General features: G+C 34.6%; 1 protein-coding gene across 1 annotated transcript in view; it reads left to right on the top strand.

The window, feature by feature from the left end:
- Positions 1-20,159, top strand: part of LOC134854228 (hypoxanthine-guanine phosphoribosyltransferase-like) — a 449,675-nt gene extending 429,516 nt beyond the window's left edge. Inside the window, exons 2-5 of the mRNA XM_063870399.1 lie at positions 10,036-10,187; positions 10,841-11,082; positions 11,241-11,395; positions 19,148-20,159. Of these exons, the coding sequence (XP_063726469.1) occupies positions 10,044-10,187; positions 10,841-11,082; positions 11,241-11,395; positions 19,148-19,434 (828 nt within the window). The 5' untranslated portion in view covers positions 10,036-10,043 and the 3' untranslated portion in view covers positions 19,435-20,159. The remainder of the gene's footprint in view (positions 1-10,035; positions 10,188-10,840; positions 11,083-11,240; positions 11,396-19,147) is intronic.
- Positions 20,160-24,963: the final 4,804 nt, after the last annotated feature.

The following is a 24,963-nucleotide window of genomic DNA, read 5'->3' as shown; positions in this document are numbered from 1 at the left end:
GCATACACCCTCTTCGAGTTCGACATAGAATCATCAACCGCCAGTAGAATAGAAAAGTTCGCGGGATGCCATGTCTGCCTTGTAACACTGGAATATGGAAAACAATTGGTAGGGCCTAATATCAAAATAAGATCAGATCTAGCAACATTCGCACAGCTCCCACCAATCAAGATAAATGTCCAACTGCCGGAACCCATCTTAATTTTGCTAAGCGAACTGCCAGAATTGGAGGACATGCCATACTAGGACTCAAAAACGGAAGCGGGAATCGAATTATTCAAGGAATTAAAGAAGAAGTTGCTCGAAATCCTAAATGTTCAAAATCAAGAACAGATGAGGAAAATAGCAAAGCCGTGAGCGCTGAACATGAGGAACTTCGACCTTTGTTAGTAGGAGTCTTTGATGACCGGCTAACATTGAAAAACTCATTGATAATCAATATAGTTTCGTTCATCGGCTCAATGGTACTCCGTGCACTATTTATGTGGATCTACCACAAATGCAAAAGGGAGAAAATGGAACCCATTTCACTCTTGAGACCTCCAGTATTACAAGAGACAATTGTCGACTCAGTGGAACCCACAGCTCCAATTCAAGAAACATTGAACGACGTGAAAAAACACGCGAGTTGAATAAAACTGGAGAAGACAATGAACTCAATGTGAGAGCTCATGCTTTCACCGCATAGACATCATACATCAACAGGGATGTTTCTAAACCACAACCAGGACTTCATTTCATGAATGAAACATAGTACCACTGAAAGAACATTGAGACGTTAATTACACCATAAAACACCTTTCAGTAACCTTAAAGGTACCTATTTAAAGAAAGTTATCACTTTAATTTTCAACACATTCTGGACAAACTGTATTAATTCATCTGCTGTATATTTGTTAACATATATAATATAATCTGATCAACGGTTTGTGCGTGGAATTAGAACTCTTCAAATATAACCCTACTCTTTCTATAAAAAACAGTAGCAGAATGGAGACGAATAATCGAACCCAAGTCAGCTTTCAAAGGATGGTAGTGTCACATCCCTAAATTCCATGTGCATACACTCTCTTCGAGTTCGACATAGAATCATCAACCGCCAGTGGAATAGAAAAGTTCGCGGGATGCCATGTCTGCATTGTCTTTTAGGTGTTTGTCTTCTAGGTGTATTTGATGAGTGTAAATAACATCATATACTCTTGGCTTATAAAACATTGTAAAATCACTCGACACAGATATCCGCGAGAGTAACCAACTGGATTAAAATTAAAGGCTTTTTCATAAACTTGTTTCTTAGTCCTCTGAGCCTTCTGAGGATTACCGTCCTGACAATCTGCGACATCCGATAAATATATCTCTCGGGTACTTACATTTCCTTGTCATTTGGAAAGCGTTCCTATAAAGTCACAGCAATCCTCTAGAGACCAGATAGATTAATATTGAGATCTGACATCAGCTTTCTAAAAACAAATTAAACTTCCTAAGAACAGAAATGGCGCTGGTTGCCTTAGGTTTCAATCTGTCCAGTGTGGCAAAGGATAGGCCGAGTTGAATTCACTTTTTCAATTCTATGGGATGGACAAGAAGTCCCTTTGAGAGAGAGAGAGAGAGAGAGAGAGAGAGAGAGGCAGAGAGAGAGAGAGAGAGAGAGAGAGAGAGAGAGAGAGAGAGAGAGAGAGAGAGAGAGAGAGAGAGAAAGAGAAAGAGAGGAGAGAGAGAAAGAAAGAGAGAGAAGGTCAACCAAGCTAGTTTTTTATGTTATGTTTGTATTCGTTGTTCCGCTTCGCTTCTTTCTGAAAAATGGTACCTCATAAAAGGTTCTTGAACTTCGAAAAGCTTTTTCAGGATGTGATGTACTTTGCTTCAAAGTTCATTAAGGAACGCGGTTTTTTTTAGTTTCTGTGAGTTGCTTGCCGTTTTTTTGCAATCAAAGCTAGTTTAGTTCCCTGTCAATAATGTGCTTTGTTAAAAAAAAACTTTTTAGCCTCGAAACTTTTTTTTTCAGCTTGGCTTCTATCATACATTTGACAAGCTTTTCGTTTTTTCACCAATACTTCCACCAAATGGCAAGGAAATATGACCCGGCCTTCATTTTAAAGATTATTTAAATGAAAGATGATTTGGTATTGTGGTAAAATACAAAAGGCACCCTTCTCTGGACTAAGGTGTTGAAAATGATTGGTTGTTCTTTTTCTTTTCACCCTTGGTTCGATCCTTGAAGTTCATTTCAAATTAATGCGCTAAAGCGAAGTCAAATTATCTCTCCAAAAGTAACCAGAGTGAAAATTCCGCAAAAAACAAGAAGACCTTACTTTAGAAAATGTTTAAATATCCCAGAGTTTCATAGAAAAAGGTGGTTTTTATAAAGCTTCAATGAAATTCAAATTTGCCTTAATGCCATGTTTTTTCTCTTGGCAAATTTTTCAAAATCAGGCGCTTTTTCTTTCATCTCAATTTAATTGACACTTCCAACTGTATATTGCTGATGTTCTTGGTATTCAGATGAATAATTTTTTGTTTCTAACTACAGGGCCGTGTAATGAATTATTGAGTTAACTAATGTTTGTAATGATTAAAAGGATTGTTAAAATTTCATTTTTATTTTCAATAAATAACAAAAACTGGTTCTTCTTTAAATTTTCGGGCTGAAAATTTGAAAAAATCAAGTGATACGCCAGTGCGGCAAAAAGCGAGACTAGTCTGTGAACGCTGAATAAACGAGAATAAACGGCTTCAAAAAAAATGATTTCCGTTTACTCTTCTCAGGTGTAAATTAAGGAGAAAAAATGCGAGCAGCAAGCAGAAAAATTCAATCTGAAATTTGCTGCAAATGAGGTGTTGAAATAGTCTGCCAACGTAAAAAGTTTTTCCTGGCCTTTTCCAGGTTTCCGCGTTTTTACTCTTTGTTGCGCTACTTTGCCTTTTAGATCATGTTGCTGTTTTCGCTGGTGTTTGTGGGCTGCAACTTCGCCTGTCAACGATTGTTTCTAAATAGTAACTCTGTTGGCACCCTCAAGCATTAATCAATGTAATGCCAAAAAAGAAAGATTTTTAAGGAATAGATTCGCTAATTAAAGAATTGATCTTTCGTTTTTGGCATTTCAACGAGCGAGGATGGATTTTCAAAAAAATCATTTTTCAAGGTCGAATTTGGCTTCTACATCTCGGAAAACAGCATAAATCTTAAATCTTTATAAAGACTTATACAAAGACTTATTTAATAGCATAAATATAGACTTTTTTCGTGTTCATTGAATCATTTTTTTGGTTTCACTGAATCATTTTTATGCAGTTATCATTTGTGCAGCATTCAATTCTGCAGCAAACATGCTCAGTTTATTTTCTTGATAATTCAAATTTAACTACTGGTTACGGAGGGTAATTTTCAGCGAAAGGCCTAAATTCGAATCTGGTCAGCGCCTGTTTTTTAAAACCCTAAATAGTTAGTATTAGAAAAATCATCGGCCTATCAGTTGTTTGCTGATGTTTTGCCGGCCTAGTTTCCACATTTTGTACCTTTCTTGTACTCTAACCTAATTTTATTGTAACTGAAAGTGTTTGATTCTTTTGAAATAATTTAAACTAAAAACTGATTTGTATAAGATCTTTTTTTCTCGCTTAGAAGTTTTCTGCGGCCTAAATAGTCTCGGCGTTTATTTTAACGGTTTTTTGACCTATTTTTGATTCTTATTAGATTATTACCATGTTGCGCAATTCCGAAAAAGGAGGGCCAAAAAATAACAGAGTTTCAGAAGTTATAGCTTAAAATTTTTCATAAACAATTTCTTTTTCGTGTTGTTCGATTATTTTTTTGGAACATTTTTGCCGGGGGGTTGTGTTGTAGACGTGCTCTCCTCAAATTGAACATCATTCTAGACAAAGTTTAGTAAAGTTGTAATTATTTAGGTTTTCAAATTTTTTTCCAGGCATGGTATCGCAAACTGTGGTGCGAAGCTCTGCTTCGACTCCTTGTGTAAAAAAAGCACCGGTTGTTTAGTTTTGGGAAACGTGAGAGAAACCGCAATTAAAGCTTTTTAGGAATAATTTGAGCAAATAATATAGTTTGCAAGTGCTTTTTAAGACAATTGAATGGCTATTTGCGTGACCAGGAGTTTGATTGGTGAAGAGGGCGTCTTTTTATTCAATTTTTTCCATAAATAACTATTTTAACAAAGGGTTTCTTAAATTTCCGTTATTGTTTTTGTTGTTCATGAGGTATAATTGCCTATGGTGGTCACTGTTTTTCCCTAAAGAGCTATAACATTGGATATAAATACTTCCCATCTTTATGTTCATTCATGAGCATTTTTTGCTTTGACGTTTAAATTGGATTTTTATGCGTTCAATGAACTTGGTTGCAATAACTTGTTTAATCCTGGTTTGGATATCCGTTATTTTTTTCTACTTTGTTATTAATATCAGTTTGAAAAATGACGCTAAGCTCCGCTTTGCCTCTGTATTTAAGAAGTATTTTGTCGAAACTATTGAAAACATTTGATGCATTTTTCGAATAAAAAAAGCGATGAAATTGGATTGGTTTTCTCAGAATTCTGCATTGCGAGATAAGTGTAACGTAGACACTTTTTGATATCCAGCGTTTAATTTTTGCGGCTAACTTTTCCCACCAAACTATAAAAGGCATAAGTTTTTTAAGGTTCTGGTCTGTTTGAGAAATTTTCATTTTTAAAATCTCGTATAGGCAAAGACTGCAAAATCGTTAGAAATGTATTTAATTTTTGGCTTCAACATAATTAATGCTTTGCTGGATAATTTTAGGGTGTTATGAGTTTACTTTTTAAAAGTCTTTCTTATCCCCGCAAGACGCAAAAATCAAGATTTTTTGTTTAGCTATCAAGGAGAGTTATTTTAACTTACAAATATTTAAGTTTGTCTGTTTTTGCGTCTATTGTTTTACTGAGTTTCTCAGACAATTTTCCGAAAACATTTCACTGGATGGCTATGGATCTCGACTAATTTGAACATTGTGAATACCCTTGCGATAGGCAATGCGATAATAACATTGATATCGGGTTCTAGGCTTTTTTCACGTAAATAACTTTGTTCACGGGACTCATATCTTATGGTACGTTGTTTCATAATTAATTCAAATTCTTAGCCTTCTCGGCCCACTCAGCCTGAAGGTTATGAATATGCGTGGGCCGGAAAAAGTCCCGAGTTTGAATCTGACCAGGACCTGTTTTTTCAAGCGAGAAATGTTCTGTTTCAAATAACAATTGTCGGCCAATTATTTGCCTGCTTATCTTTTTTCAGTTTAGATACCACATTGTGGAATCATTTTTTTTATTGCACGCATTTTTTCAGATGTTAGTTTTAGTGTTTGATTTACTCCTGGATTTCGTAATGTTACTTAGCTTCACTTCGTTTTTCAATTTTTTTTTTCGCTTGAACCTTTATTCGGCCCAAATTACTTCGGCCTTTTTTTATTGGCTTGGTGAACCTAATTATGGATAGTTTCAAGGGAAACACAGTTTTTTCGCTCCATTACGCACTTCTCAATTTGGTTGTTTTTTATAACTCTGTTTTTTGATTTTTTTTGGCTTAAAATATTTCGGCTTAGAGGCCTCTGTTTGAGTCGTTTGAAGGGCAAAAAGGTTTCTATCGAAACATTTTGATAGAGCACTTGAAAGTTCTTTATTTTGCGGAGCCACGTGTGTCTGCTCAAGAATTGTCGTCTTTAAATTTTTTTTCGATGCTTTTTTGCATTCAATTGTTTTACTCTTTGCCCTATTTTCTTTGAAGGAATTTTTATTCCAGACAAAATGAAGCTAATTATAGGAAAGTTTTTGGTAATCAGTTTTTTCGATTTTTTTTTTCAAAAAAAAATATTCGGCTTTACTCTCCATTGCTGTCGGTTGGTTTGTCATTCTATGAATGTGTTGTATTGCAAGTAAAAAGAAGTTTGGCTTCGCCTGTGTTTGTAAAATTTGTATAGGTGCTGGTAATTCACTTTATCCGATTTGTGAACTTTCGCTTTAGTAAAATTGCACTTTAAACGCGTTTGCTATTTCCCTTGCTTTCGAAATTTTTGTTGCATTAAAAGAGAAAGGAAATGATCCTGCTACTGATTTTGTTCCGTTTAGGGAGCAGACCACTTTCCAAAATCTACTGGTTGACATGTGGTGGTTAATCGTTCGTAAGAAATCGTGCCATTTTCTCTTTTTCTTTTGTAGTTTTTTTCATCAAAACTATTATCTGTTGTATATTTAAAGCGAGCTTCACTATCTCGCCATGTTTAAGCTTTTTCAACGTCTTCGTTTTGCATGTTTAACAAAAGAATTTTTGCCCGTTTGAGCTATATTGTATATTGCAATGGTTAAGAAATTTTTTTCGATTTTCAAATTTGATTTCAGTGGATATTTCACTGAGTTTAAAATCAGCAGCCCGTTAGTGGAATGCTGTACGGATTTCCCAAGTGTTTTCAAAAAAATTTTCAAGAAAACTTACTTAACAATTTACAAAAGTTGAAATTCCCAGCCCTGTAGTTGGGCGCTGTCAGAGGTCTCTAAGTATTGCGAATCTCGCCTCCAAATATGACTGCTCAAATTCCTGTAGTTTTGGGAGATATGACGTTTTTTGTTATTTTTTCAAAGTTTTCATAAAAGTTAATTTTTTCTTGAAAATTTGGAATTCCCAACCCTGTAGTTGGGTGCTGTCAGGATGCTCTCAGAGGTTGCCAATCTTGACCTTTAAATACTACTTTTCAAATCCTTGTAGTTTTCGAGATATGCTGTTTTTTGTGACTTTTTCAAAAAATTCTAGAAAACATAATTTTTCAAAATTTGAAATTTTCAACCCTGTGGTTTAGTGCTGCCAGGGTGCTCTCAAGGGTTGCAAATCTTGCCTTTAAATTTGACTGTTCAAAATCTTTTAGTTTACAAGATACGACGATTTTTGTGATTGTTTTCAAAAATTTTCCGAAAACTCAAATAACTTAATTATTTCAAGAAACTCGAAATTCCCAGCCCTGTAATTGGGTGCCCTCAGAGTTGTCTCAATTATTGAGAGCCTCGCCTCCACTTATGACTGCTCGAATCCTTGTAGTTTTTGAGATATGACGTTTTTTTTGTATTTTTTCAAAAATTTTCAGAAAATTTTTCTTTTTTCTTCAACTTATTCAAACTTATTTATGTAGTTGGGTGCTGTCAGGGTGCTCTCAGAGGTTGCCATATTTGCCTTCAAATATGACTGTTCAAATCCTTGTAGTTTTCGAGACATGACGTTTTTTGTGATTTTTTCAAGTCTTTAGAAAACATATTTTTTCAGAATTTGAAATTCTCAAAAAACTTACCTACCAAAAACTCACAAAATTTTAAACCAGTAATTTTATGAAGACAGAACCTTATTATCAGCGTACACCCAGGCGTAGCGAATTTTGCCTCCAAATATGACTTCCCAAATCCCTGTAGTTTTGGAGATATGACGTTTTTTTGATATTTTTTCAAACGTTTTCATTAAAGTTAATTTTTTCTTCAAAATTTGAAATTCTCAACCCTTTAGTTGGGTGCTGTCAAGATGCTCTCAGAGGTTGCCACTATTTTATTCAAAAATGACTGTTCAAATCCTTGTAATTATCGAGATCTGACGTTTTTTGTGACTTTTTCAAAAAGTTCTTGGAAAATATAAATTATTATGACTATTTTTAATATTATCAATTCCCAACCCTTAGTTGAGTGCTGTCAGGATGCTTTCAGAGCTTGCCAATTTCGCCTTCAAACATGACTGTTCAAATCCTTGTTGTTTTTGAGACCTGAAGTTTTGTGATTTTTTCAAAAGTCTTTAGAAAACATAATTTTTCAGAATTTCAAATTCTCAACCCTGTTGTTAAATGCTGTCAGGGTGCTCTCATGGCTTGCAACTCTTGCCTTCAAATATGACTGTTCAAATCCTTGTAGTTTTTGTGGTATGACGTTTTTTGTGATTTTTTTCAAAAAAATTTTCAGGAAACATATATTAGTTTTTTTCTTCAATCTTTGTAATTACCAAACCTGTAAATCGGAGCTGTCAGAGTGTTCTAAGGTGTTGCAAATTTTTACCTTAAAGTTTGTGAGATATGACATTTTCTGTTTTTTTTTCAGAAAATTTTAAGAAAACATAAGTTTTTTTTCTTCAAAATTTTAAAATCCCTACCCTGTAGTTGAGTGCTGCCAGGGTACTCTCAGGCGTATCAAATCTTGCCAAATGCCACTGCTAATTTGCGACTGCTCGAAAGCTTTTAGCTTCCGAGATGTGGAAGTTTTTTTCAAAATTCTCAAAAAACTTACCTATAAAAAACTCACTTTAAACCAGTAATTTTATGAAGACAGAACCCTATTATCAGCGTACACCCAGGCGTCGCGAATTTTGCCTCCAAATATGACTGCTCAAATCCCTGTAGTTTTGGAAATATGACGTTTTTTTTGTTATTTTTTCAAAAGTTTTCATTAAAGTTATTTTTTCTTCAAAATTTAAAATTCCCAAACCTTTAGTTGGGTGCTGTCCGGATGCTCTCAGAGGTTGCCACTATTGTTTTCAAAAATGACTGTTCAAATTCTTGTAGTTATCGAGATTTGACGTTTTTTATGACTTTTTCAAAAAGTTTTAAGAAAATATAAATTATTATTATTTTTAAATTTTTAATTCCCAACCCTGTAGTTGAGTGCTGTCAGGATGCTCTCAGAGGTTGCCAATGTTGCCTTCAAATATTACTTTTCAATTCCTTGTAGTTTTCGAGATATGCTGTTTTTTGTGACTTTTTCAAAAATTTTTAGAAAACATAATTTTTCAAAATTTGAAATTCTCAACCCTGTGATTAGGTGCTGTCAGGGTGCTCTCAGGGCTTGCCTTCAAATATGGCTGTTCAAATCCTTGTAGTTTTTGAGATTTGACGTTTTTCGTGATTTTTTCAAAAAATTTTCTGGAAACATATTTATTTTTTTCTTCAAATTATGTAATTACCAAATCTGTAAATGGGAGCTGTCAGAGTACTCTTAGGTGTTGCAAATCTTTATCTTGTAGTTTTTGAGATATGACATTTGTTTTGTTTTTTTTCAGAAAATTTTAAGAAAACATAATTTTTTCTTCAAAATTTTAAAATCCCTACCCTGTAGTTGAGTGCTGCCAGGATTCTCTCAGGCGTATGACATCCTGCCAAATGCCACTGCTCAAAAGCTTTTAGTTCAAAATTCTCAAAGAACTTACCTACAAAATTTGAAACTAGTAATTTTATGAAGAGACAACCTCATTATCAGCGTACACCCAGGCGTCGCGAATTTTGCCTCTAAATATGAATGCGCAAATTCTTTTAGCTTCGAAATATGACTTTTGTATGATTTTTTCAATTTCTTTCGGGAAACTTAGGTTTAAAAAAACTAGCGAAATTTGAAGTGCCCAACCCTTTAGAAGGGTGCTCTCATGGAATCTCAGTGGTTGCAAGTCTGGCCTCCAAATTTCTCCAGAGGCTCATTAAGTTTTCGGGATGACGCTTTTGATGGTTTTTCAAAATTGGACTTGAAATTTTTTATATAAAATTGGAAATTGCCAACCCTGTAATTGGGTGCAGTCAGAGTACACTAAAAAGTTGCAGATATTATTTCCGATATATGTGGTTTTTCATGAGTTGTCGGAAAAATTCGAAGCACTGGAGTTGCGTAACACGCTAGTTGAAATTTATCTGTTTGTAAAATACCAACATGAGTTCTCAAAAATAAAACGGTTTTACTGAAAAAAACTGTCCATTGATAATTCAAGAGTAGTAAAATCAGTAAAATTCTGAAAAGTTTTATACTGTTATCATATTTTGTAGCCGGTTTGTAATTTTTGTGTTTGCATAGGCGTTCTGTAGAGATAAGCAGCAGCATGAAGGTTGTCTTGCTAACGAAAGCTTAGTTGCTCAAAATAGCATCCAGAATAACTATTATCCAGTTTGGCTGACTAAACTAAACTAGTTCTGGGTTTTACAATGAAACCTTTTAAAAACTTATATAAATCACATCCAGTTCGCTCATTCTTTTTACTTATAATTTATGATAACTTTCAGGTCGGATATGGCCGCTTCAAGCATAACCGTGGAATTGAGTAGCAATGGAGTGTCTAAACAGACATCGAGCTTCATTGATGTGCAGGATTCCGCCTCTTGGGAAATAAACCAGTTCAGCTTCCCAAAGCAGTATCAGGGTTTTGTCGAAAAGGTGACGATCCCTATTTATTATTGTTTTTATTTTTAATATTTTATTTTTTCTCTATTTTTTTTTGCTATGATCCTAACCACGAGCCGATGTTTTCTACGATACCCGGGAAACTTTGAGTGCTTATTTCCATCTGATAACTAGACGCGTACGAAATAGAAGGTGGTTGAAACTTCCGGTCGATGTTCTTTAAAAAACGTTATTGACAAACAGGTTAAATGTCTTTCATATTAATTATTCGTAGATCAAGAAATCGACAACAGTTTTTCGTGGTACTGATTTGAGCAGACGTATTTCGTTCTTGTTTTAAGAACGAATGATTTTATTGTTTACCATCTCTAAAGAAGCAATTTTGGATGATCCAATTGTTTCGTTGGTAGATGAGTCAAGTGGAGAATTGTTGATTGAACATGTTCAAAGTATTTTCTTAAAGTAAATTATATGCTTGTATGGTTTTTTCTTTTCCCTCACCTCTGAGCATTTATAATAAATGACATTTTGCTCAGTTATGAAATCTTTTTTGCAGAGTAGTTACATCCAAACACATTTGATCCTCATATACGAAGTTGGTAAACCACTTGTTACACCATAAAATTGTTCATTAAGTTTTCTAGGGACGAAAAAAGACATTTATTGTATTGTGGTTGCAATTGCAGGTTATGCTGCCACATGGTTTGATTGTGGACCGGATAGAGCGTCTGGCTCAGGACATTGTGACAGAAGTGTTTGACCTCCACGCCAGTCCCCAAATGTCCCCCCGACTGACTTGGGAGCAGGTGGCCGCCACCAAACACCACTCGGCACTCAACCACCCCCGTCTGCATGTGTTGTGTATTCTCAAAGGGGGCTATAAGTTCTTCTCCGATTTGATGGATATCATCACCAGACTCATCAGGAGGTACAGTCAGTGCTTCGAATAACTAAGCCCTTCTCCCCACTTAAACGTGAAGTTTATCTGCTCAGGTGAACTCTCTGATCTGCTTAACTTATTAGCCAAGTTTGAATATGCTGGTTTTTTTTTCTCTCAGTAATCTGCCATGTTTTTTGTGTGTTCAGCATAGGACTAATAGCCTCGGTGAGTGTGGACTTTATCCGAGTGAAGAGCTACATGAATGATAAGAGCACCGGCAAAGTGAACATCATCGGGGGAGATGTGCTCGAGTCCCTGGAGGGCAAGACAGTCTTGATTGTGGAGGACCTCATCGATACAGGTAATGCAACTCATTTTTATAGAAAAGAACCACTTGTTGCAGTGCAAGTAGAGTTACGGGGCATTGAAGTTGCAACGTTTTGATTTCAACGCAAATGAAAGATTTTTTTCACGTTTTTGCCCTTTTTTCTACAAATACTGAAGATAAAGGGTTCATTTTTGACGCCAACTAGATAAAAATTATTGGGAAGGACTTTGCCGGGTCAACATTGGGTCGCTGATGACCACCTCTAGCAGCAGTAGTTTTTCAGTGACTCTGATATTGATTATTTTTACACACGCGAAGCGAAGTGTATTATTACGAAGATTTTTTTCCAACTTAAAATGCAAATAAAAGTGCTCATTTGGTGGCACTTTCAATATATTTCAATTGAATCATATTTAAATTTATTTAAGCATAAGCAATCTAATAGCATATGTTTCTGCTTTATTTTTGGACAGCATTAGGTCCTGCTCGAAAAAACTGGTAGTATGAAATTGCACGGTATTCGTTGTTTTTTTTGTTGTTTATTTTGCGACGCTTTGGAAGATCTTGCACATTCTTCAGAAATTTCAATTTCAATCCCTGCAAAAAGTTTTTCTGAAGTTTCACGTTTTTGCCCTTTTTTCTACAAATTTTGAAGATAAAGGGTTCATTTTTGACGCCAACTAGATAAAAATTATTGGGAAGGACTTTGCCGGGTCAAAATTTGAGACATCTTGTTTCGTAGGCGGGAATTAGCCAGTATCTCGTAGCTAATTTTTGAGGTGTTCTTGCTGTGGAAGCATCCTCGCAAACAATATAAAAAATGTGAAGCATTGGGCTCAAATCAGTTCTTTGGGAAGCTGATAAGCTTGACTTACACCTTATGCCGCCCAAAAATAACAAATAACAGAATTGGAAAAGTTATTGGCCTGGCGTCGCAAAAAGGTCAAATCTGTTTTGACGATATATACACTAACAGTTTTTGGGAGCTTATACTAGAAATTGGGACAAATGTGCTCGCAACACAACTGCTAATGAGAATTTTGTGCATGGATTGCAACAGGAGTTTTTCCGAATTTTTTTCTGGAATTGTTTTTTTTCTGTTGACACATGTTAATCCTCAGCGCGAAATTATTCATAAATTTCAGGTGTTTTTTGACGCCGGTTCAGATAGCTTTTTCAATTCTGTTATCTGTCGTTTTAACGTGGAATAAGTTGTAAGCCAAGCTCATCAACTTCCCAAAGAAGTAATTTGAGCCCTATTTTCAATCCTCAAATTGTTTGCGAAAATGTATCCACAGCATGAACAACTCTAAAACTAGTTATGATATACTAGCTAATTTACGCCTTCGAAACAAGATTTCTCAAAATTGACCCGGTTAAATCCTTCCAATTAAATGTATCTAGCTTGTGTCAAAAAACAACCGTACATATTAAACAGTTGCAGAGAAAAAGACAAAAAGGTGAAGCAAAAAATTCGTTAACTTATTCGTTGAAATCAAAAAAGAGCAACTTCTATGTCCGGTGATTAAAGCACAGAGTGTTACGATCAGCCAAAAAAACGCATTTGTTTTCAACTTTGCGCTTCTGATTTTTTATTAATGCTCAGGTGATAAGACAAACGAGATTACAATACATTACGACTACATATAGGCGAAATTCGTTTGGTTAAAGAGTATTCAATTCAGCTAGAATTTATGGTACAGTAAGATGTTTTAGTGATTTATGGCTAGTGATTGTGAATCTATGGGTCATGTTTCGATTGTAGAGGTCTCCAAAGGCTTTGGTGTTTCAATTCTTAATTGTTTTTCACGAATTTAGCATCGATGTTTTAACAATAAATTAAATTGTCAATCCAAGCTAGCAACTCTGCCTAGGAGCAGCCGAATTAGCTGGAAAAATTTTCTAAAAGTTAAACGTGAATTTTTCTTCTGTTTCAAACATAGGGTCGCTGATGACCATCTCTAGCAGCAGTAGTTTTTCAGTGACTCTGATATTGATTATTTTTACACACGCGAAGCGTAGTGTATTATTACGAAGATTTTTTTCCAACTTAAAATGCAAATAAAAGTGCTCATTTGGTGGCACTTTCAATATATTTCAATTGAATCATATTTAAATTTATTTAAGCATAAGCAATCTAATAGCATATGTTTCTGCTTTATTTTTGGACAGCATTAGGTCCTGCTCGAAAAAACTGGTAGTATGAAATTGCACGGTATTCGTTGTTTTTTTTGTTGTTTATTTTGCGACGCTTTGGAAGATCTTGCACATTCTTCAGAAATTTCAATTTCAATCCCTGCAAAAAGTTTTTCTGAAGTTTCACGTTTTTGCCCTTTTTTCTACAAATATTGAAGATAAAAGGTTCATTTTTGACGCCAACTAGATAAAAATTATTGGGAAGGACTTTGCCGGGTCAAAATTTGAGACATCTTGTTTCGTAGGCGGGAATTAGCCAGTATCTCGTAGCTAATTTTTGAGGTGTTCTTGCTGTGGAAGCATCCTCGCAAACAATATAAAAAATGTGAAGCATTGGGCTCAAATCAGTTCAATTAGTAGAAACAGTAACGATAAACTGAACAGGTTCAAGACAACTGAATAAACCGGTTATAAGGGCTTACTATCAAGTTTCAGGACCAAAACCTAGTTTCTGTTTTGCAATTATGAGCAAAAAAATGATGTGCTTTTGTAATTTCTATACAGTGGCGAAGCTGCGCTTCGCAAACACAAGCAAGGAAAATGCAAAAGAGAGCTCGAAGTAGGCAAAACAAAGTGAAATAAGGCAAAAAGAAGAGACTAAAATTACAACTTCAGAAAAACTTTTTGCAGGGATTTCAATCCCTGCAAAAAGTTTTTCTGAAGTTGTAATTTTAGTCTCTTCTTTTTGCCTTATTTCACTTTGTTTTGCCTACTTCGAGCTCTCTTTTGCATTTTCCTTGCTTGTGTTTGCGAAGCGCAGCTTCGCCACTGTGTAGAAATTACAAAAGCACATCATTTTTTTGCTCATAATTGCAAAACAGAAACTAGGTTTTGGTCCTGAAACTTAATAGTAAGCCCTTATAACCGGTTTATTCAGTTGTCTTGAACCTGTTCAGTTTATCGTTACTGTTTCTACTAATTGTAGCATGTGCCTAATCTCACTAACACCTGTGTAGCAAAATGGACCCCCAACTGAGCACACGAAGCAGTAAACAATGAACAGTTTACGAGTTCAGAAGTTACGAGGGTTTTCAGTTTACTGAACACTGAAACCCTAAATCAAGAATTTTCAACGTATATCTATAGTAAAGTTCCACAAAGATGTCTGACTCAATCAATTAAAGCTTGAGAGAATATTTTGGAAAGCGCAACTAGCTCTTCCTTTTTAGCCGTTTTTTAGCTGGTTAGCAAAATGCAGCTTCAAAGAAAATGAATTTTTCTTTGTGGTGTTCCCAGATCCTTTCAGTTGAAAGAATTCTTATTTCTATCCTTTTTCAGCGTTTCAAAGTTGCCACGTTGGTATAATTTTGTATGTTTCGTTACTTTCACTTGTATTGCGTTAGTTGTAAATATTTTAAGCTCAGAAAATCATTTCAAATTCAATTGAAGTAATAGATAAAAACCATTTGGTCATATCAATGTTTGCTTGACAAAAAGCAAATCACTGAGTACTTCAGAAAGCCATAAGGTAAAATTTTTTACTTTTTGAACTTCTTTAGTCTTCGATCAGAATTGAAAGAGTTTTGACAGCTCACAAAAATTCGGTTTCCACAGAGGTTAAGCATCAATTTTTCAACCATAAAAGTCACAATCAGGCGTGTATCGCTTAGGTTTTCACATCGTCACATCGTGTGTAAGGAAAAGAGTCAAGCTTTTAGTGTTCGATTTTGCTTTTTTTTCGGATTTACTGATGATGACTGATTTACCGATTTATTGATGACAAAGGAAGATTCGCCCCGATACGGGCACGCTTTATTTACTGATTTATTGATGACAAAGGTCAGTCGGAAGATTCGCTCCGATACGGGCACACTTTATTTACTGATTTATTGTTGACAAAGGTCAGTCGGAAGATTCGCCCCGATATGAATACAATTCCTCAGTGCCCTAGGAACAAATCATCTACATCTTATATATTAAATGAATGACATGTTTTCAGCATAAAGCTTAATGTTTAAGGGGCTATCGAGCGCAACGTTTAAACATGTGTATATCAGAACGTCTAAGAATCATTCACGGGGCCATCGAATATACTAAAATCTGGAATTTTCTAGAATTCTTTTCGACAAACGTGCGAAACTCTGTAAGCAAAATGAACTTGATTCAACTTCAAGGCTAGGAGGCATCATCTGCCCACTTTTTCTCTAAAATTTTAGCGTTTACAGATTCATCTCAGTCTGAAACGAATAAACTAGGCAGCAGCCTCCATGCTTTGAGAAACTATTTTTCAAAGAATGGATTCGGTCTATGAATTAACTTAGAATATTTCATGGTTTCATAACTTGAATAGCTTGCCTAGAAAAACTTGAACTTTTCACGACTCGATTCGGTCTATGAAAAAACTTGATTTGTTTCACAGATTGAATAGCTCGTTTAAGAAAATCTTAAACTTTTTATGAACCGATTCAGTCTGTGAATTAACTTGAAATTTTTCTAAGTTTCATATCTTGGATAGCTTGCTTACAAAAACTCAGATTTTTTGCGGACCGTTCTGTTCTATGAAGTAACTTGAAATAACTCAAAGTTTCATAGGCTGTGTAGCTTTCTGAGAAAACTTGAAAATTTTGCGAACCGATTCAGTCTATGAATCAACTTGAATTATTTTATAGCTTGAATAGCTCCCTGAAGACATCTCAAACTTTTCATGGACCGATTCGGTCCATGAAATAACTTAAAATAATTAGAATTATCATAGCTTGAATATTTGCGATATATTTCGATATAAGGTTTCGCGAAACACTTTGGTCTATTAAACAATTTGAATTGTATCGAATTTTCATTGCTTGAATGGTTTCGTTACAAAAATTTTTTTACCCTTCGAATCCTTTTCTCCGATAACGTGAAAAATTTTAAAGTATCTTAATTTTCTTTGAAAAAATTCAATTTTGCGAAGTGAGCGCTATAAAATAACTGGAAATATCTTGAATAGCTTGCTTAGAAAATTGTGAACCCGTTCGGTCTGTAAATATCTTTTTTTTGCTAATTTTTAAATTTGATTTGCTTGCTTAAAAAAAACATGAGTTTTTCGCGTACCGATTCGGTCCATGAATTGTTTCTTGAATTGAATGGCTTCAATAGAAAAAAATTTTCAATTTTTTTCGTCATGCGGTGCCTTTTTCTGAAGTAATTTGAAATATACCGAAGTTTCATAGCTTACCTAGAAAATTGTTTTTTGCGAACCGATGTGGATTAAGAAACAACTTGAATTTTTTCTCATTTTTATAGTTTGAACACCTTGCTGCAGAAATTTTTTTAAACAATTTTGTTCGCTCCTTAAATTAACATCAAGTAATTCCTGTTTGATTTATTAAACTGGTATTATGAAAACGTTTTTTTTTCCAGATGAGATCTGGTTTTTGTTTTTTTTTTTTTGAGACGCTTTTTCGAAAATTTCGCTTTCCCAAAAAACTACCAGTCAGATTCTCATAAAAGTGGTACCAATGGATTCAGTAGCGTTTCACCTACCTGCCTGCATGAAATTTAGGGCAATTTTTACCCTACCCACCCCCTACGGTCTTAGAAAAGCTTCACAACTCGGTACTTTTTTCACTTTTTGCCCATTTTTTCGGAAGTTTTCGATTTCCTCAAAAACTACCCGTCCAGATTTGAGATTAAGGGTTTAATCGATAGACCAGGTTGTAGGAAACTCCCATGCACAAGCGGCTGGTCCCTAATTTGCTTAGGGGAAGAGCTATAGACTTAGGAAAAGTCACTTTTTTGATTTTTTTGCCTATTTTTTTCGGAAATTATCGATTTCCTCAAAAACTACCCATCCAGATTTGGAATTAAGGGTTTAATCGATAGACCAGGTTGTAGGAAACTCCCCCGCACAAGCGGCTGGTCCTTAACTTGCCTAGAGAAAGAGCTATAGACTTAGGAAAAGTCACTTTTTTGACTTTTTTGGCCTTTTTTCAAATCTTTCCGATTTCCTCAAAAACTACCCGTCCAGATTTGGGATTAAGGGTTTAATCGATAGACCAGGTTGTAGGAACCCCCACCTACACAATCGGCTCGTCCCTAATTTGTCTAGGGGAAGAGCTATACACTTAGGAATAGTCAATTTTTCGGTTTTTAGGCCATTTTTTCAAACTTTTTCGATTTCTTCAAAAACTACCCATCCAGATTTGGGATTAAGGGTTTAAGCGATAGACCAGGTTGTAGGAAACTCCCCTGCCCAAGCGGCTGGTCCTTAATTTGTCTCGTGGAAGAGCTGTACACTTAGGAAAAGTTTTTTTAAAAGTTTTTTGGCATTGGAACAAAGATTCAATATACTTATTGTGTGTATTTTTTAGACAATGGAATTTGCTTCTCTTTCACTTTTTTTGCGTAGGAAGGGCGCTATCGACTTGAGAAACCTGAAATTTTAAAACAATTTTAAAATAATCAATATTAAAATAATCAAACAGGTCTCAAGGTTTCATCGCATCAATGTCTTGAGAATCGGAAAACTTTAATTTTCAGCATCTGATTTGCTTTGTTTCAGGTTTGTTAGTATAAAAAGCTTGCAAAGAAAAGTTTGAACATTTTTTCATCCACTTCTCTTCATGAAGTATCATGAAATTTTTTCACATTTCATAGCTTGACTAGCTGGCCCCAAAAACCTGACTTTTTTGCAAAACGATTTGGTTTAAGAAACAACATGCATTGTATCGAAGTGTCATTCTTTTAACAACTTGCCGAAGAAAACGTGATTTTTTGCGGACCGATTTGCTCTTTGAAATAGCTTGAAATAGTTTCATCTGTTCATCGCTTGAATGGTTTCGCTCGAACGCTTCCGTTTCTGCCATCCGATTCCCTTCTGATCAAAGTTTAATAGCTAGAGTAGCTTACTGAGAATAATTATAACTTTTCGCGAACCAATTTGGTCTGAAATAACGGTAGTATATAAACCAGCCGAAGTGTGAACAGCCAAAATTACCTGATTGTTTTGGAATAGTTTTGTAACAATTATATAACACTTACGAAAGTTTTGCAAATTTCATTGATATGACGTAACTTTTCGGCTGGCGTAACTAATCCGCGCATTGCTGATTTGTTTGTGCTTCAACTGGTTTATTTACTCTCGAAATAACCTATAGTTTTTCATATTTTCATCACTTGAATAGCTTGCTAAGAAGAATTAACTTTGCGCGAACTGATTTGCTCTATAAACAACCTGAAATATTTCAAAATTTCATAGCTTGAATAGCTTGCTTTGAAAAACTTTCAATTTTTGAGAGGCGATTAGATCTATGAATTGGTTTTTGTTTATTCAAACTTTCACCGCTTGAATGGCTTCAAAACAAAATAGTTCATTTTTTCGCCATCTGATTAGCTTTTTGAAATAACTTCAATTTTTCGAAGGACCAGCTTGCCTAGAAAAATTTAATCTTTTCGCGAACCTATTCGGTCTGAGAAATTTAAAATTGCTCAAACAGATTTGCAACATGGTTTTACTTATAATTTTCAGATGTTTCATAGCTTGACTAGGTGGATCAGACAACAACTAACTTTTTGCGAGTCGATTGATTATTAAAGACGGGCTTACTGGTTCAGAGAAAATTTTGACGATAATTCCGCTCATTATTGTAATTGTCGATCCGTTTTTAGGTAGAACAATGGACGCTCTTCTGAACACTTTGAAAGACTACAAGCCCGCGAGACTTTTAGTGGCGTGTCTGCTTCTGAAAAACACAGAGTTGAGAAAGAGTGGAAAACTTACGTACTGGCCAGACTTCCTCGGCTTCAAGATCCCAGACCACTTTATTGTGGGATATGCCACTGACTATAACGAGTTCTTCAGGGATCTCCACCATATCTGTATCGTAAACGATGCTGGCAAGGAGTACTTCAAACAACTGACAATCGACGAAGAAAAACAGGGAATACCCTTGTAGGTTTCAAATAAAAAGTTTGATAGAATTGATGAGGGCTTTTTTATGAAGTGGAAATGAGCGGACACTAGTGTTTTCACATGTATCAGATTTCAAGTTAAAGTACAGGCCAACTAATCATTTTTCAAGTCTGTTTCCAATGATATTTTCAAATCAGATTTCTCGATTTTGAAAAGTTTTCAATTGCAAGCAAGCGATTTCTTGCGATGATCATGTCTGCTTAATTATGACCTACATTACTGCCCTAGCCCTTTAGTCATAGGATTACTGTTTTGACGTCCAAACTGATAAATATTTGTTGAGCTTTGCAACTGCAGTAACTGATAACGAAAGTGTATTATATACATACATATTGCCTTTGATGAAATTTAACCGCTTACAGTCATGTCATGAAAGTACTGCCCTCCTACTCAAGTGAAGCAATCGAGATTTGCCCTTTTGTCACAATTTGATGTGAGTTGATTTGATAGTTAGCTAGCTTCTGTATATCTATTTTTATTGCATTACTTAAAGATGTAAAATGTCAGTAGCATCCTGGATCCCAGATTTGTTAGAGCTGAACTTTTATCTTGGCAATGCCGAATCATAGTTAGCACTGAGCGAGAAAATTGTATTGATCAAATCGATTCTTAGTGTTGAACCCTCATATAGCATTATAGATCTCTAACCCCTCCCGTTGAAAAAGGAGAAAATGAGCTAATTAGTTACTAGGTGAAATGTTCGCTTATGCTCAGTTTTACATGGGCGGATATTCAAGTTCTTTATATGGGTGATTTTTTAGGTGAAGAAATAAAATACTTGGAGATCCAATTTTACTAAAATGGTTGCTTCTAAGAGTCAAAGCAATTCAACGTTTGATTTAATTGATTTTGATTTATAACACATGTTAATCAAGCTATTGTTGTTGAAAGATGTCTAACTTTGCTTTTTTTGTTTTGCTCAAATTGTCTCTTTCTTTGATGCAATTTGAATTCTGCTTTTGTCACTTTCAGCCATCGAGAATCTAAAGAATAAATATTTTTCTACCGCTGTTGTTTTTCAAAACTAAAAGGGAACATCGGCGAAGTTGGAGAAATGAAGTAGATTTGAATCAAAATGGAACCGGTTTGTTACAGCATGTCAATTCTGGAAAATTATATCACCCCTTCCCCCCATAGAAGTAGTCGATTAAAATTCACAAGATCGTGAAATAGTAGCTAGTTGCTCTTAAGTACAGAAGTTCCCGATCACAGCTATCAATACTTAAAAAAACTGAGGATGGACCCGCGTAGTATTATAGTCCTTTAGATCAGATTTGTTAATTATTTCTTACAATAGAAAAGTACAAAGCTAAGTTTATATGAAGAAAATCAAATTATTCGGACCTGTCTTTTTCGCCGCTATTTGTTTTTTTTTTGGAATCCGAAGCAGAACCGAAAGGGAATTAATGTTTCTGTTCTGGGAGTGGTAGCTCAATAAACATCAAAAAATCTAAACGTTCTTATGAAAATAAGAGCCAATTAAAGTTTGAGCATGAATAGACTCAAGTTTGGGTATCATAAAACTTTTTAATACCCCGTATATTTATTGTCGTTAAATCATACAACTGATACTTTGCCTATTTTGTTTCCTAATCGATTTAAACAAATTTCTATATCAGAATTTTCGGTGTAATCAAATCTTTTTGCGCAATTTTGAAGGATTTTTAATAATTTTGTTGGTTTTCAATACTACGCTTCTTGGGGTTTAGAAGCGTCGTCTTGAATTTTGTTAGCATTTATACCTAGTTTTTTGTTTTCTTATTGAATCTTAGCAACTTATAGGTTCCTTCGCACTTGAGCTAGAGGTAACGCTGTTGTATTTGCAGCGCCTAAGTTCGGGGTTTCGAATCCCGGCCGGACCTTGTTTGTTTTCAGCACGTATGCAATTGAAAAATGTTTTCCGGTAAAAATTGATTTGTCGGACTTTCGTCTATCTGCTCGATTTTTGTCGGTGTAGATGCCACATTATGGATTATTTCTGCGCTGTGAGCAATCATCATATTAGTTGAAATCTTTTTAGTTGTAGTTTCAGGGTGCCTAGAAACTTTTAAAAAATTCTTAAATATATATTTTTTTCGACTAAACTGGTGTCTGCTCAAAGTTTGTCGGCTTTGTTTCCGCTTTATAAGTTTTTTATCCATTGCTAATTTTAAAATTCAATGGTCTTGCGTGGCTGTTTGCCTAGAATTGCTGTAAAATAAGAACAAAAATTATGACAATAAATAGTTTTTTTTCTAAGACCCTTTAAGCCACCGATTTTCAGAAAAGGGGTATCAATGGGAAGACTGCCTACATCCCTATGTGCTTGCATTATTCCTAGTCTCTTTTTATTCCTGTGCGGGCATTAAAACTTTGTTGGGGCAGTATTTGACCCATAATTTTTTTAAAAAAATTTGTTAGTTTTTTTTTCAGAACTACCCTCTCAAATCTGAGATTTTTGTTGCAATGAATAGAACGGGGTTGAAAAGCTCCCTAGCATTAACGGCTACACTCATTTTTTACGCAAGTTATCGCTGTCAGAAAAGTCTAGTTTTTGGTTTTTTAATCGTTTTTTTCATATTTAGGCTGTTTCAACGTAATATTTTTGCATGTTTAACAAAAGAATTCAGTGCCGACGATTCAGTGCAAAATAGTACAACTGTCAAACAGTGGTCTCCAATCTTTCTTTCTCTTTATCCTTTTCTGGATTTTGTATCTTTTTTTTCTGTCTTTTTTATCCTTCTTTTTCGATCTTCTTTCTATCTTTCGTCTATCTTTCTTTTTTTATCATTTTTTTCTATCCTTCTTCTCGATTTTTTTTCTTTTTTTAATTTTTTTCGATCCTTTTTCTATCTTCTTTTTCTATTTGTTGATCCTTCGTTTTGATCTTTTTCTATCTGTTTTTTCGATACTTCTTTTTAAATAACTTTTTTATATCACTTTTCTGATATCACTTTTTATATCACTTTTTTATATCACTTTTCTGATTTTATTTTTCTTATCACTTTTTTCTATCACTTTTTTGCATCACTTTTTTATATCACTTTTCTTATATCACTTTTCTTATATCACTTTTTCTATATCACTTTTTCTATATCACTTATTTATAACAACCTTTATATTACTTTTTTATTATTCTATTATACTTTTAAATACGGGCTTCACTATCTCGCCATGTTTAAGCTTCTTCAACGAAATTTTTTTACATAATTAACGAAAGAATTTTTTCACGTTTAAGCTATATCGTATATTGCAATGGTTAAGATTTTTTTTTTCGATTTTCCAATTTGATTTCAGTGGTTATTCCACCCAGTTTAAAAAAAAGCAGCCCAATGATGGGATGCTGTCAGAGTTCACAAAGTGGCTGCGATTTTGGCGTCCAATTAAGAATGCTCAAATTTTTTTAGTGTACGAGATACGACGATTTTTGATTTTGTTTTCAAAGATTTTCAGAAAACTCAATTTACAAACTTTTTATGAACCGATTCAGTCTGTGAATTAACTTGAAATTTTTCTAAGTTTCATATCTTGGATAGCTTGCTTACAAAAACTCAGACGATTCGGTCCATGAAATAACTTAAAATAATTAGAATTATCATAGCTTGAATATTTGCGATATATTTCGATATAAGTTTTCGCGAAACACTTTGGTCTATTAAACAATTTGAATTGTATCGAATTTTCATTGCTTGAATGGTTTCGTTACAAAAATTTTTTTACCCTTCGAATCCTTTTCTCCGATAACGTGAAAAATTTTAAAGTATCTTAATTTTCTTTGAAAAAATTCAATTTTGCGAAGTGAGCGCTATAAAATAACTGGAAATATCTTGAATAGCTTGCTTAGAAAATTGTGAACCCGTTCGGTCTGTAAATATCTTTTTTTTGCTAATTTTTAAATTTGATTTGCTTGCTTAAAAAAAAACATGAGTTTTTCGCGTACCGATTCGGTCCATGAATTGTTTCTTGAATTGAATGGCTTCAATAGAAAAAAATTTTCAATTTTTTTCGTCATGCGGTGCCTTTTTCTGAAGTAATTTGAAATATACCGAAGTTTCATAGCTTACCTAGAAAATTGTTTTTTGCGAACCGATGTGGATTAAGAAACAACTTGAATTTTTTCTCATTTTTATAGTTTGAACACCTTGCTGCAGAAATTTTTTTAAACAATTTTGTTCGCTCCTTAAATTAACATCAAGTAATTCCTGTTTGATTTATTAAACTGGTATTATGAAAACGTTTTTTTTTCCAGATGAGATCTGGTTTTTTTTTTTTTTTTTGAGACGCTTTTTCGAAAATTTCGCTTTCCCAAAAAACTACCAATCAGATTCTCATAAAAGTGGTACCAATGGATTCAGTAGCGTTTCACCTACCTGCCTGCATGAAATTTAGGGCAATTTTTACCCTACCCCACCCCCTACGGTCTTAGAAAAGCTTCACAACTCGGTACTTTTTTCACTTTTTGCCCATTTTTTCGGAAGTTTTCGATTTCCTCAAAAACTACTCGTCCAGATTTGAGATTAAGGGTTTAATCGATAGACCAGGTTGTAGGAAACTCCCATGCACAAGCGGCTGGTCCCTAATTTGCTTAGGGGAAGAGCTATAGACTTAGGAAAAGTCACTTTTTTGATTTTTTTGCCTATTTTTTTCGGAAATTATCGATTTCCTCAAAAACTACCCATCCAGATTTGGAATTAAGGGTTTAATCGATAGACCAGGTTGTAGGAAACTCCCCCGCACAAGCGGCTGGTCCTTAACTTGCCAAGAGAAAGAGCTATAGACTTAGGAAAAGTCACTTTTTTGACTTTTTTGGCCTTTTTTCAAATCTTTCCGATTTCCTCAAAAACTACCCGTCCAGATTTGGGATTAAGGGTTTAATCGATAGACCAGGTTGTAGGAACCCCCACCTACACAATCGGCTCGTCCCTAATTTGTCTAGGGGAAGAGCTATACACTTAGGAATAGTCAATTTTTCGGTTTTTAGGCCATTTTTTCAAACTTTTTCGATTTCTTCAAAAACTACCCATCCAGATTTGGGATTAAGGGTTTAAGCGATAGACCAGGTTGTAGGAAACTCCCCTGCCCAAGCGGCTGGTCCTTAATTTGTCTCGTGGAAGAGCTGTACACTTAGGAAAAGTTTTTTTAAAAGTTTTTTGGCATTGGAACAAAGATTCAATATACTTATTGTGTGTATTTTTTAGACAATGGAATTTGCTTCTCTTTCACTTTTTTTGCGTAGGAAAGGCGCTATCGACTTGAGAAACCTGAAATTTTAAAACAATTTTAAAATAATCAATATTAAAATAATCAAACAGGTCTCAAGGTTTCATCGCATCAATGTCTTGAGAATCGGAAAACTTTAATTTTCAGCATCTGATTTGCTTTGTTTCAGGTTTGTTAGTATAAAAAGCTTGCAAAGAAAAGTTTGAACATTTTTTCATCCACTTCTCTTCATGAAGTATCATGAAATTTTTTCACATTTCATAGCTTGACTAGCTGGCCCCAAAAACCTGACTTTTTTGCAAAACGATTTGGT

This window comes from Symsagittifera roscoffensis, chromosome 9, assembly GCF_963678635.1.
Source record: "Symsagittifera roscoffensis chromosome 9, txSymRosc1.1, whole genome shotgun sequence".
Taxonomy (NCBI): domain Eukaryota; kingdom Metazoa; phylum Xenacoelomorpha; order Acoela; family Convolutidae; genus Symsagittifera; species Symsagittifera roscoffensis.
The sequence above is the reverse complement of the archived record's forward strand: the minus strand, read 5'-3'. Positions and strand labels throughout refer to the sequence as shown.